Source organism: Rutilus rutilus, assembly GCF_951802725.1.
Source record: "Rutilus rutilus genome assembly, chromosome: 18".
Lineage (NCBI taxonomy): Eukaryota > Metazoa > Chordata > Actinopteri > Cypriniformes > Leuciscidae > Rutilus > Rutilus rutilus.
The window spans coordinates 18,764,431-18,779,522 of record NC_140231.1 but is presented as its reverse complement, the minus strand read 5'-3'; the positions used below and the strand labels follow the sequence as shown (position 1 = coordinate 18,779,522).

The window sequence follows — 15,092 nt, the reverse complement described above, 5'->3', positions numbered from 1 at the left end:
GTAGGCTATGCATACTAAATGTGAAGTGTACACTTACATTTTGGGGTAGGTAAGAAATTAATACTTTCATTCAGCAAGGATGCATTACATTGATCATAAGTGACAGTAAAGACATTTATAATGATACAAAAATGTTTCGGATAAATGCTGTTCTTTTGAACTTTGTTCATCAAAGAATCCTTAAAAAAAATGTATCACTGTTTCCATAGGCAGTGATTTATAGTTCTGCCGCTGGGTGTCCACGCTTCATACCCCCGAACATGCGATGAGAAACGCACGTTTGCCTTTTTCTATTTTTCTTTTGGAAACTTTCAAATGCAAATACATTACCAACCAAATAAACGCATCTTTATTCACCTCTGATTCCATGAGAAAAACATTTGGCTAAGCGAACACACATGCCCCTTAAAACATTTTAACATGCTCATTACTTAATTAATTATGCTTTGTGTTAGGTTTTCAAGCGAACTGTCTTCGCTTGAAGTGGTGCGCTTGAATTCATTACACAAAAGTTATTCGTGTCTCGCGAAGAGAAACACACGGACTGCAAATACATTACCAACCAAACAAAAACATGCGTTATTTCCATAAGTGCTGTCGGGAGTCACTCTCTCGCTAATATTTTAGAATTTATCACCATGCAAAAACAGAAAGCACAAGCTTTTGTATCAGGATACTGCATGTTGTAATGCTGCGTTGCCCGGACCCGATTTTTTTGATTGGTTAAAATGAATGGAGAATATCTTGTGTTTTTCGGGCGCCTATGACTGTTTCCAAAAAAAAAAAAAAAAAAATATATATATATATATATATATATATACAGTGCAATGCATAAGTGAATACACCCATGCTAAAGTTGACTAAAAAGAGGAATAAAAAATCATATTTTGGAAATTGAACTTAATGCCTTAATTTAAAAAATTAGGAAAAATCCAACCTTTAAGGACACCAATTTTCTTTGTGAATGAATAATGTATCGTAAATAAATAAATGTTCTTCCTTAAAATACATGGTGCATAAGTGAGTACACCCCTATGTTAAATTCCCATAGAGGCAGGCAGATTTTTATTTTTAAGTATTTTTTTTTAGGATACTATGCATCCTGATAAAGTTCCCTTGGCCTTTGGAATTAAAATAGCCCCACATCATCACATAGCCTTCACCATACCTAGAGATTGGCATGGGGTACTTTCCATAAGATCATCTCTCAATGCAAATCAAACTAGCTATTAGGCTAACTGAAATAAAACCATGCCAATCTCTAGGTATGGTGAAGGCTGTGTGATGGTGTGGGGCTATTTTAATTCCAAAGGCCAAGGGAACTTTATTAGGATGCATAGTAAAAAAAAATACTTAAAAATACTTAAAAATAAAAATCTGCCTGCCTCTATGGGAATTTAACATAGGGGTGTACTCACTTATGCACCATGTATTTTAAGGAAGAACATTTATTTATTTACGATACATTATTCATTCACAAAGAAAATTGGTGTCCTTAAAGGTTGGATTTTTCCTAATTTTTTTAATTAAGGCATTAAGTTCAATTTCCAAAAGATGAATTTTTATTCCTCTTTTTAGTCAACTTTAGCATGGGTGTATTCACTTATGCATAGCACTGTATATATATATATATATATATATATATATATATATATATATATATATATATATATATTAAGCAGCACAACCATTTTAATAATAATAATAAGAAGAAGAAATGTTTCTTGAGCACCAAATCAGCATATTAGAATGATTTCTGAAGGATCAAGTGACGACTGGAGGAATGACTGCTTAAGTTCAGCTTTACCATCACAGGAATAAATTACATGTTATTATTTAAAATAATATTTTAAATTGTAATATTTCACAATATTATAGTTTTTTCATTTTTAAAATCAAATAAATGTGGCCTTGTTGAGCACAAGAGACTTTTTTTGGGATATTACTGAACTGTTCTTCTTTCTGTACTTTTGAACAGTACTGCATGTACTAAATTACATCAGGGAGACTTCACAGAGAAAATGATTGCTCAGGAGGCTTGATGAAGGTCTCGGTTATGTACTATTTTTTCTCAGATGTTTCTCCTAATATTCCTTTGGAGAGGTTCTCAGGCGTGATTGCAGGCGTCTTGTCATATCTGAGCACAGATTGAGACATTATTTAGACCTCTTCTGAAACTCTAGGAAAATGTGTGATTACTGGTGACTTGGGGTTAATTTCTTTAAGAAAAAAGTCTCTGTTTGATCTCCATTCTATCTCAGAAGATATGAAAGCTATCTCATTTGTTAATCATTCAAAAGGAAGTTCACACAAATGAAAATCCTGCTTTGAAAGTTCAACACCCTCTGAACACACAGGACCGTAACCATGGAGTTCTTCTCTATTAGCCAGGCTGTAATATTCAAGCACGAACATTGACCTTTGCAGCTCAGAATAGTGATGGGTATCACATTCACTCTCACTGATTCCGGCTCACAGGTATATGTGGATCTCACTCTTTTACAATCACCACCCTTCAGATCTAATTTAAAGCTGTGGTTTTCCTCACTCACACATGCTGTTTCAAAAAGTGTCCAGCACGCAGGATGAGCTATTGAGGCGGACAGTAGAGTGCTTTGACCTTTACGGCGCGGCAGTGCACTCCTGCATTAGCCCGTTCCGTGTCACACACACACACACTCACACACACACACGCCCGTACGCACGCTCTGAGTGTTCCTCTGGGTTGATGTATGAGGGGCACTGGGGTGGTGCTGGGCCTGTAGTGATATAAATGGCTTGTCTGCCTCACTGAGAGTGGAGTATCGTCCTCTGACAGCTTTAATCTAGACCAAAATGATCAATGTTCTATGCTACTTATTTTGAATGTCGGTAATTAAATACAGAGATAATGTCACAGATCTGTTTGAACAAGTTATGCAAATGCACAGTACACAAATTTCTTTGGCATTTTTGCGATGCCTTGTTTGTTGTTGATGCATGCACGGAAAGCTAATTTTTTTCAGCCGCCCTTTTTTGGTGGTCTTTTCCTAAACATTAGGGTTAATGAAATCTTCATTTAAATAGGAATTCATCCATTCCTTCACTTGTTCCAGCTCCAGTGACACAAACAATTATTTTAATTAAACTAAGCTGCACGCCAATAATCAATAATAATTTGGGGCTTAAACAAGTTTAATTCCTCTATTAATATGGTATGATCCCTGCACAAGATTTACTTAACAGCTAATAAATCTGGGGTAGTTTTTCATAATAAGAGATAAATAGGAACATGAATATTAACATATCCTTTTTCCTGTGCCAATATCCTGAATACAGTAGTTTGTATATTATATATATATATATATATAAACATTATCACCACATGAAATGTTTTCAGTGGAATTCATTTCAAATTAAAATTTAAGCTTGCAAAATACAAAAGCTGACTGTCATGTTTGCGTGCCTCACTGACGGGACCAAACTTCCCCCCCCGTACGTGATTTTAAAACGCAAGACGGTACCCAGATTTCAAAAGTAGACAAAGAAGATTTCACTTCTACTGTTAATGAAATTTTGGTAGGCTACATGGTTTCATGAGATGGATAGCCTAATTGTTACTTAATTCAGATGGCCTACAGGTATGCCAAAAAGTGTTTATTTTTAAATGTGATCATTGGTACATGTTACCAGTGTTTACCATACTATCAATACAAACATTTAAATGTGAAAAATCTGCAGTATGAAAAATTTCTAATTATTTTCTTTATCAAAAAGAGATACATCTTTAAAACAGGGGGGGGGGGGGGGGTCGTCTTATATTTGAAACAATACGGTATTTATAAAAACATAAAAAATAACATCACATTAAATAATAATCAGTAGAATGTTTAAATGCCCACTGAAGAGCCTTTAAACACGCAGCATTATTCAATGTGTTGAGGTAACTTCCACCGGAACAGGAAGAGAGGGCGGGACATATCGAACAGCTCCCCTTTTTTAAATAGCCAATAGCGTTTAGTTTATATCACAGCTCGGCCAGAGCCGTTGAGCTCGGTAAACCGCAGTTTCCTCCTAATCTCTTACTGTTTCTCCTCCTAATCTCCGCCATGTCGCTTGAAAATATAGCATTCCTTGCAGAATTCAAATGGATCCGATATGTGTTCTGGTATGCACTGACTCACGCGTATGATCCGCTCTGTGCTATTGTGTCTCTGGACCGGAGCAGACTGTGTGCCTGTGTGTCTAAATGCCAATTTTGTCATTGTTTTGGAGCACACTAGCTTATAGATAACAGTAAGGCCAACATATTCCTACTAAAAGCCTAAAAACTTGCATTTTGATTTCATGGTGACATTAAAATGAATTTTGAATTAAAATGTAATCTTGCAAAACACTTGTTAAAACAAAACAAAAAGTATTTTATCATGGCACATTTTTAATAATACAATTTAAAGTTTTAAAATATTTATAAAACGTTTAAAAAAATTAAGTAAAAAAAATATATTATGGCATGAAATAATATTTTCAGTACAATGTTTAAGCTTGCAAAACACTTGCTAACACAAATTCTAAGAAAATGTTACTCCTTTGATGGAATAAATAACATTTTGAAGATGTAAAAGCAGCAGTGAGCATGCCAGAATCCAATTAACACGTTTACCTTTTTTCCTCATCGAGTTTGACTCATTGGCATACTCTAGTGGTTCATGTTTTTTTCCTCTAGTACTTTATATATAGACCTAATGTTTTCCTGATGCTTTAGGGTAAACATCTGCTTTCCAGCCCATACATAGTTAAATGACATCTCATCAAGATTTGTTGCCAAAGTTTGTGCAAAACTTTTTTGAAGTAAAGGAGATGTGCGGAGTCTCGGGAGGTCTACCGATGATTCAAATCATCCCTCTCATCCCACACAACAAAATGGCATCCAGCTCATCACCCCAGAGTTGTGCAAAGTAAACACAGAGCTGGCTAATTGCATCGAAGTTGGTTTATCACGAACACTCAACATTTTTAATTAATTTTTGAGCAATATTATATTTAAGTTCAAAATATTCCAGTGCTCAGCCAAGATTGGAGTTATGGGATTTTTCGTGGGGGGATAAGAGGCTTGAATATGAGCTAAGGGGAAAAAACAAGGAATATAATCATTGAGGACATAGAAGAGAACTTAAAATTAAAATTGATGTATTCTGTTCCTTGCTAGTCTCCTTCCCCTCCTCAGCTAGCTTTAACATGCTAAAAGCGTGTTTGTTTTCCTGTTGAGCTTGCCAGACAGTGCTGTTGTACGTGTTCATGTATGTTTTTCCCTTTCAATGCATCTTCTGTCACTTAGGATGATTACCACCCACTAGCTGAACGGCCACGGACTGGCCAGTATTTAGCGCAGTCTCCGTGACAACCACAGTAGCGTGCTTAACCTTCATCCGTAACCCCTCTCTGGGATAAACAGTCTTTCTATTTGCATTTCCAATCTAGTCCTCTCAATCCACACCTCATCCCCTTTGACGAGTCTTAAGGAAGTCACTCCTGCACAAGGTTTATTTGTTTTGGTCTGTTTTGACTTTGTGCTACTGGCAGGCTGATTGAATTCAGTTTTGTTAAACTGTCTCCCCTTATCTGTCACCATCACACGATCTGATTGCTTTCTTCCCTTCTGCTTTAAGTGACAAGGCTGTTTAGAGGTGCCTGACAACTGAGGCATGCAAATTAGCACTTGATGGTGTCTTAAAGTCATGTCACATTTCACATTAATATATTTATTTATCTCCAGCTTTAGCTTATTCATGATTTCCTCTTAGCTCTGCAGGGTAGGCAGCTGTGGGGTGTTATTTTAGACTTTTAGTTTGTTTATTTATTTATTTATTTATTTTGATCCCATTAAGTTGCAGTGAATTATCTAGCTCTTAAAGGGACAGTTCAGCAGTTCAAAAATTGTGTGTGAGTAAATTGTTTGTCTCTTTTCAATATAATGGAAGTAATTTAGATTAAAAAAGCACCATAAAATAGTAGCCCGTATGATTTATGCCCAAATAGCTTTGTGTCAGGATTAGACTGAAATTAGTCCGTTATTCAGTGAATTTCTTCCCATCTGCTCTAGCTCTGCTGGCACATTCAGGAAAAAAGTAATTCAAGGTGTAAATTATAAGTGACTTGTTCATTTTAATCCACAGATCTACTTTAAAAAAACTGAACAATTCTAATTTGTTTATGAATCAGATTGATCAGGGGCCTCATTTGCGTCAGAAGTGGCGTACGGATGAAACATAGGACGTGCGTACGCACAAAAATATTCGGATTTATAAAACCGTGCGCACGCACATCCTACGCAGTTTTCCCTTAATAAATCACAATCAATTCTAAATGTAGCGCAGCTTTTGCGGCTTCATGTCACGCCCATAGTTGCCCATAAATAGTCCGTGAAACGCCCACAAGTTAATATTCATCGATTGCGAAATCATGGCAAACACAGAGAGGAAAACCAAGAAACGTAACTTCACTCACGCGAAAGCGTGAAGCGCAAGATCAGCCATTGTGCGTCATTACGCATTGTGATGGCATCATGGCATTTTATTACCATCCATTTGATTGCATCTGACAAGCTACAGATGTGTTATGAGGATGAATTGCATAACATGCCAATATTATTGCAGAACATATTTCACTTTTCTTTTTGCAAATATGTGTTAATTTGCATTTCTGTTGTAATCTTCGTTTGATTTTGTTTGTTTTACACTGCAGATCGATCAAACAGGTGTTTGTGTAGGCTGTTAATTGTAAGACTTGCTTTGTGAAGTCTTCTTGTTATTTATGAGAGGCAGTATTGCCATTTCTTTTACACAACGGTCTACAGTTCCACACACTTTCACGTGCTTCTTCCATCTGCCGACGGTGTCGCCATTTCTCATTTCAGCCGTTTTTGTGCGTACGCCTGGGTCAGCGTTTGCGTGAAGGACCGCACATTTTCCCGTCAAGTTTGCTTTTCAGAAATACCTATTATTGCGTAGAGAGCGGCATACGCCTTCTTTTGTGCGTACGCAACGTTTATAAATGAGGCCCCAGGTTCTTAATTTCAACTCAGTGATCAATACTGTGTTTCATAGAAGAAAGTCAGTCATACAAGTTTAAACAACAACATGAAGGTGAATCCTGTAAATGATTATAGAATTTTAATTTTTGGTTGAACTATCCTCTCTTTAGTGGTATACATTTTAGCTTTGGGTCAACCGGCCAAGGTCTGTAGCTTCCATTTCTGTGGCAGTGGCAGCTCTTATCACATGGTGATCTCATCCAGAGAGGGGATTTGGACCAAGCATGTGTAACATGAAAACAGGCAATCTCATGATGCACACACTACGCAGGAAAGAGAGGGGGAAACACTTTCACACTCTGCTGGATATTCACACCCACTCTAGCTGTGTTTTTCCACCTGTTCTTCATTGTGCACTCATGTAAGTGTGAGATTGTGGGTTTAGATGATGCAGGGCTGCATCTCTGTTTTAAGGAAATGGACAGTAGTGCCATTTTTCCAAGTTTATTTATTTTTTTTTTATTTTTTTTGTCTATTGTCCCTAGATGGATGGATGGCAGAAGTTATAGGATGGATGTATGGATGAGTAGCAGTTAATACGATGGATGGATGGATGGATGGATGGATGGAGTTATAAGATGGATGGATGGATGGCAGAAGTTATAAGATGGATAGGTGGCAGACACTATTGGATGGATGGATGGATGGATGGCAGAGGTTATTGGATGGATGGAGGGATAGCAGACATTATTAGATGTATGGATGGATGACTACTGACTTTTTGTTTTTTAAATAACTTAATTAACATATTTTACACTCTGTCCAACTCAACAAGCCTATCTCTCTTTCAGTCTCCAACTCAATTCTCTTTCTCTCTGTCCCTCTGCAGTACAAAGCCAGAATCTCATAGCGGACAACATCTCGGTAGTGGAGGGGGAGACAGCCACCATAAGCTGTCGAGTCAAAAACAATGACGACTCTGTCATTCAGCTCCTCAACCCCAACAGACAGACCATATACTTCAAAGATGTCAGACGTGAGTACACATAAGCATACTGTATGCATTGCACACCCACACACACAAACAGGCCACGCGTCCCCAGGAAGCCTCCCCAGTGGAGACGAAGTGTTAATGCATCAGAGTAATCCACTGCGCTTTTGAGGCCAGTCGATAGAGAGACCCAGCTGGCTGGTGAGGGCATGTTTTTTTCAGCGATTTGCCTTGCTATCATGTGATCCATCTTACCCAAGACCGCTCTGATATTTCCCTACAGCTGCACTGTGTAATTATAGCAGAGTCTTTCTAAAGGGTTTCATCTCTTCCACCCCTCTATGAAATATTGCACCCGCCGGTCCCATGTCATATGCAGAAAAGCACTTTGATTATGGTATTTTCTTTGCGCAAAAAGTTGCAGCAGGAAGCATTTTTAAGTAGTTCCAAAGTGCTTTCGAGTTCAGTCTGAGTTCAATCCAGCACATATCAGGTGGTGTCAATATACGTGGCGCCTGTCTCCACAAACGGTCTCCGGAAAGGTCTGTCCTTTTTATTTCATGGCTTTTCTCTGAAATAATGATAAGCTTCGCCGAGGTGCCAGACCGATTCATTTTCATCTCTTTCTCCATAAACGCCACTGTGGTTAAAGAGTGTCCCAGTCAAGGGGAGTGAACGGGAGAGCCATCAGTCACCTGAGGGACTGTCCTCATCAAGTAACGGTTAAAGTAATTGTGTGCCCAGTCCTCTCAGAATTTGGATTAAGGTCTTCTGAACCGTCATTTTATCTCTCAGCTTCCAATCATTAGCAAGGCTCAGACTCCAGGTTTTTGGTCCGTGCAAGGCTGTAATTATCACCCGTCTTCTTAATAAAACTTTGATGGGCTCTTCTCAAAGTAACCGTGGCCGGTAATCAAAATTGATTGCTGCCATTTAGGAGAAGCAGCATGTGTCCTGAAGCTTCTAGGATTAAACCTGAGAAAACAATACAAATGAGATTCGGAAGAGGAGCACAAGAGCAAAGGAAAGGAAATGAGACTGAGAGTGAGCGGGAGAAAGTGAGGGAGACATAAGCACAGAAAATAGAATACATTGATACACAAAGAAAGTTTTCTTCAACATCTCGTTTGTGGTTGCTTCAAGTGGTCCACTACCTAACAGCAGTGAACCAGGCATGTTTTTCTAGTTTTGTCCGTTATTATTACATTTTAATGTAATGCGCCTTTTAAATTATTTTGTGTTTTCTATATTTTAGGTTAAAGATTCATATTTAAATATATAAACTGAATAGAATCTGATACTACTTTACTAGTTTTTGGAAGCAAATAAGCAATAGGTTTGCTCAAGTCTCTCACCTAAAAAAGTTCTTATTTTATAATAAAAAACAAACACACATATATATTAGCAAAAACTGAGGTATAGTGTATACGGCCCTCAAAAAAAATATTATATTTTAATCACAAAACTTAGAACTCTTCCAAAAATGGGTTTTAGAAAGTGGACATTCAAATTTAGACTAAATTTAGACATTTTATATTCCTAAGGTTGTAGCAAGTTGAAATGGAAAGGCTCTTTGGAGCTTTTGGTTTCTCAGTAGGTGAAGAAAATGTGAAGATAAAAAAGGAAACTCTAAGAATCTTTGGCAGTCTTCAGCACTAGTTCAGCAGGAGGTGTTAACCACTGTGGAGTTTCTAAAACACCTCCTCCTCTTTACACACCTCTTACACCTCCCTCCTAGTGCGAGCAGAAAGCAACATTTATACATTTATTATGTTTTTACAGCAAAGTCCATTTCACATGACTCACGTCAGGGCACTGCTTTGACCTCCACGTGAAAGATGTTTCAGATAATGTCAGAGAAGGGTGATTTACAGGTTACTGTGTGCAAGTCGGTGTGATGAGTAATTTCCTGTTGCTTTGTACTCTAAAACATTTTAGCGAGGTGAAATTGTTGGACCCGTTATTGCGCAGACGGACATTCTACGCGTCATACAAATTGTCCGCCGTTCATTGGCCATGCTCTAGGAGGTCAGTGGCAAATGGGGACAAAATTCCAGTAGTTTGATTTTTAAATGTGGCATTACAATATTTGACTATACTTTGAGTTTGAGCAGTCCCTCCAGTTTTTTGCGATTCCGCGATCGCTGAATACAACGCAAAATCAACAAAATGTTGCTTTTTTTGCAATCTGCATAATTCCGAATTTAACTGCAAAATAATCACAAAAATTCAAAAGACATTTTAATCACCCAATTGAAATATCTCTAGTTTAATTAAATTTTCAATGCATTTTTACGTGGATACAGATGTTGCGGGAAAAGGGGAAACTCCTTTTCCTCGATTTACTGAAGCCTATAATGTAAACCGCATTTTGCAGCTGCACGGCTAGCACAGTGAGTGTCTGGCTCACTCATTGGCTGTGCTGCGGCAACTGCACATCCAATGGCGCGGGCGCCTCTGACGTGTGCGCCAATGCGCTAGCATCATGCCATTACACGTCAGAGCCTGCCAAGGGGGCGCGGCCTTAAGGTGATGATACACAGGGCAACTTTTTGAGCAATGTTGCTAGGCAATGTTGCCGTCAATGGGCAACCAGATGAGACACAGGGCCCACGACCGATCTAAATTATCCAGATAGAAATGTATTGCCCATTTTCAATGGGAAAGTGCCCAAGCAACAATCGCTCGGCTAGATTGCCCAGCAACATTGCTCAAAAAGTTGCCCTGTGTATCATCACCTTCAGCCTATATTAGTCCCCGAAAAACACCATTTTAGCAGGTTTAACAACTGAAGCGACAACTTGCCAGGTTACTATAGTGCGGCCGGATACGCAATACTTGTTCCCTACTCTCAGGGAACTGAGGTTACGATAGTAACCGAGTAGTTCCCTTTCGAACAGTCACTTAGTATTGCGTAGGTATACGCAGTGGGGACGCCATGCAAAACGCCACGCTATAAGTAACTGGTTGCCTACTGCAGCTCAGGACCCCTCAACTCAATTTACACACAGTTCTACAGTATAAATTACTACACCTGCTGTTAATATTTACATAGGTCAGGTAGAAAAATTGCCCATAGGTTGTTTTAAAAGTTAAATGATGAGAATTTCATTAGACCAAAATAAACAAGCTTTATGCATTTTGTTTGTGATTTGTGTCATGTATGACTATTGTGCATCTGACATAATACTATTATGGTAAATGTGATGTCCTAATTATAAAATATGATTTTTTCACAAATTTCTGGAAATTACCACCACAAAATCAGTCATTTTGACTGCAAAAATCACAAAAAAATCATGCAATCCTGGAGGGACTGTTTCATGCGTTGAAGAACATTGCCACAAGACCCATGTAAAGGGCCTTAAATGTCTTCTAATGACGAGTATGTCTCTTTATGTCAAATTTTGAGATAAGGTCAGACAAATTTCAGGTTTATTCACTGAAATCGCTACGTAGCAGTGCATGTGGGCTACAATGATATTTCAAGTCTTCTATTGTGAAATATGCCATGCTGAGAGGACACAAAGGTGTGACAGTGTTATTTCGCATTGTCTTTTTGTCCTTGCTGCATCTAATCTTTTCTCTTTTTTTTTTTTTCACTTCCTGAGCCTTTCAGATTCCTGTATGACATATGCTGCCCGATTTATATATGCCTGTCCGCATATGTTACGACACTTGTGATGAGAATTAAAACAACGAACAGAGACCAGCATCACCGTTCCCAAACTAGGGAACCAGCATTCCCCTCTGCCCAAATGAAAGTCTGAGAACATAATACAGGTTAAAGCCTTGTAAAAATCCCCAGCAAATGAAAGACCGTTTCAAACAGCAAAAAAGGAACAGGGAGTGCAAAAGCATTTGTCCATGCTTTTTTCAGGGTGATAAGCTTTAAAGGGTTTTGTCAGGCAGAGAAGCTGGTTTACTGGGCAGCATGCCCTCAGAAGAGACTGGAAACCACGCTGAGCTTCATTCTCCACCGCTCCCACAGCGCGCTGGATGTAGCTGGCCGACAGAAACGTTCCCTCTCATGGCGGTGGGACAACCTCCTGGGGCCCTGCAAGCTCTTGCTGTCATCGTGTCCGGCGCTGTGTCCGAAAAAGCTACAGCAAGTAGCAGAGGGCATGTATGCAGTCAGACATGCTGTTATTATTTGGGTCACAAAGCACAGATTTTTTTTCCTCAAGGTTTCGACTTTGTTCATCTTCCTATTTTTCAGAACATAAACTAGAGTGAGTATGTAAATTTTGTCTGAATGTCCTGAAGGCATATTATTTTTGCCTCTGCCTGTTTGTGCACTTTGCATACTTTTCTCATTTAAAGTTAACATGAAATCAAAATTGACCCCATTTATCTTTTTCCTGGTCTGATTGGGAATGAATAATTAGTGCGTATTATCCAAACACCTGTAACTTTCTATTTCGACTGCAGTCACTGATCTCTCCCCTTCAACCTCCTGTCATGAAGGCTACTTTTTACTACCTAATTGGCACTTCTATTTTTCCTCATTGAATACCAATTGAAAAACTGTGTAAAAATAGAAAATGCATATACATTTTTTACTTGGTTATACCACGTGGCATTACATTTTTCTTGAAAATGGTATAAAAAGTTTTATATATACACAGTATACACATATACAATATATATGTAATATATATATATATATACAAATATATCCAAAATGCTACAGCTAGAGTGGTCTTCAACAAGCACAAGAGAGCACACATCACTCCTCTCCTCACAAAATTGCACTGGTTGCTGCTCACATCAAATTCAAGTCACTGACTTTTGCCTACAGAACAACCACTGGCTCTGCTCCCTTTTTCCTAAACTCATTACTTCAGACTTGCGTGCCATCCAGTAACTTGCGCTCTGCAAGTGAACGCCGTCTTGTGGTGCCATCTCAAAGAGCCACTAAATCTCTTTCTGGTCTGTTCCATGCTGGTGGAATGACCTGGCCAACTCAACCAGAGCGTGTCCATTTTCAAGAAACGGCTGAAGACGCATTTTTTTCGGCAACACTTGATCCATTAATGCTAACACTTTATCTTCTATTCTATATCTATTATCTAAAAAAAAAAAAAAAAGTACACGTACTGCGTTAGAATAAACTGGGAAGGGTCATAGCACTTGCATATTGTTGTCCTATTGTTAGTTTAACTGCTTCTATTGTTCTCATTTGTAAGTCGCTTTGGATAAAAGCGTCTGCTAAATGAATAAATGTAAATGTAAATAAATAAATATATTACATGATTGCATGTGTTTTAAACAGTTTTTAAAGGTTTTTTTCTTTTTTCTTTGTCATGGGCACTCTTACTTTTCATTGACCCACATACCGGTGAAATAGGCCGTGATCAGTCTGTTACCTGTATATATTTTCTCAATTCTTCTCCTGAATGAAGGGGTGTTTCTTTACCTCCAAAGCTTACCCGGTTTTATTCGCCTCACTGAAATGGGCTCCCTAGTTTCTTGCCCTCTTATTTCCCAATTAGAGCTGACACCACACTTATTCATGTTTTCATAATGCTCTAATTATTGCTGTCTCTCCACCTGACGCACAGTCACAATATATTATTAACCGGTTTGGCTTCTTGCACCTTATCGGTTTATTTTAATCCTCACATTTCCCCAATCAATAAATTGAATTAAATCATTGGCTTCTGCCTGCCCTCCCCTTGACAACCACATTCCCGACTTTCTGGCTGCTCTAATTAGTCGCACATTATGCGGCTGCTAAATGAAAGGCGCGGTGCTTGGTGTTTCAAAACAAAGACCACCACAATGGCTGCTAGAGATCATAGCGCTGCTGATGGTCCGCACATTTCATTTTGGAAGTGTGTGGCTTTATTACTCCCAAGCTCAGACATGTACCTGAATAAACTGTGCACACACTTTCGTTCAGTGGAATATAGATGTAAAAACTACATGTGCGTAATGTTTTATTTATTTGTATTTTCACTCTGAGCCTACGCCGCCCTGACATCATGATCAAAGGTGAGAAATGTGTTGCCTTGGCAGCAGAGTCTTCCAGCGTGTCCTCCACGTGCGTGCGCGGTGATCTGTGAGAGAAGTGGACTGAGAGACTGAGCTCGGCATCTCCCACGCTGTGGATGACAGCGGCACGTTCGGACAGTGGGCTTAAGGGGGCTCGCACGGGGAAATGCAAGCATAAGAAACCCGCTCGTAATAGAATGGTGAACATCTTTTTCTTTTTTTGTTGCACACAGAGAGACTTCCGCTCTTGTAGAGCAATATGTTTTATCCTCTCTCTCTCTCTCTCTCTCTCTCTCTCTCTCTCTCTCTCTCTCTCTCTCTCTCTCTCTCTCTCTCTTTGTATCTCTCTGGATATTTTTTCTTTTGAATGGAAGTGAAAGAGCATGGCTAACCAGCTGGATCCAAGAACAATCAACACCCCGCGCCATCAGGGCCTGCTTTCATGATCCCATCGCCTCAAAAATCTCTAATGATGCCCGATTATTTCTTTATTTATTTCGCCTTTTATTTATTTATTTCTTTATTTATTCATGGTCCTCTTTTTGTGCTCCTTTGAACTCGGCTGTTGCGGACAAGAACAAACGCATGCGCGAGTTATATGGTCTGTCGATCGGCCTGGAATTTATCGGCGAGTGGGGGGCGGGTGGGGGTTGCCGGTAGCCTTTCATCTCTCTCTCTCTCTCTCTCTCTCTCTCTCTCTCTCTCTCTCTCTCTCTCTCTCTCTCTCACCCTCAGCACCATTTACTTTTCACGCTCAGCCTCCCACACAGGCAAAGCGAGCCCTAATGGACTCCTCATTATTCTGGGATGAAAAAATTCCGTTCCTCCACGTAATTGGGAGAAAGAACCGTCAGGATCAGCGTGAGATTCTCACAGTCACGTTGAAACTTGATCTGCTGCAATCTGAGGAAGTGCCTGCCATATTCAATACAAACATACAGGTGTTTTTTTTTTACTATATATCTGCAGCCAATGAGCTTGCTGCTCAACATTTCAATGGCTGGTTACCATTCACTATAGCCTAAAACTAGTCTAAAACCTTCCAACTTCCCTGGGTCCACCTGTATAATTCTGCTATGGGTAATTGATATA

At 39.0% G+C, this 15,092-nt stretch overlaps 1 protein-coding gene across 5 annotated transcripts in view; it reads left to right on the top strand.

Moving 5' to 3' along the window:
* The window catches only part of cadm1a (cell adhesion molecule 1a), a 281,152-nt gene that overhangs the window by 197,396 nt on the left and 68,664 nt on the right, over positions 1-15,092 (top strand). For all 5 annotated transcript variants that reach the window (XM_084388136.1, XM_084388134.1, XM_084388133.1 and 2 more), the window contains one exon: positions 7,902-8,048. In XM_084388136.1, the coding sequence (XP_084244262.1) occupies positions 7,902-8,048 (147 nt within the window). The remainder of the gene's footprint in view (positions 1-7,901; positions 8,049-15,092) is intronic.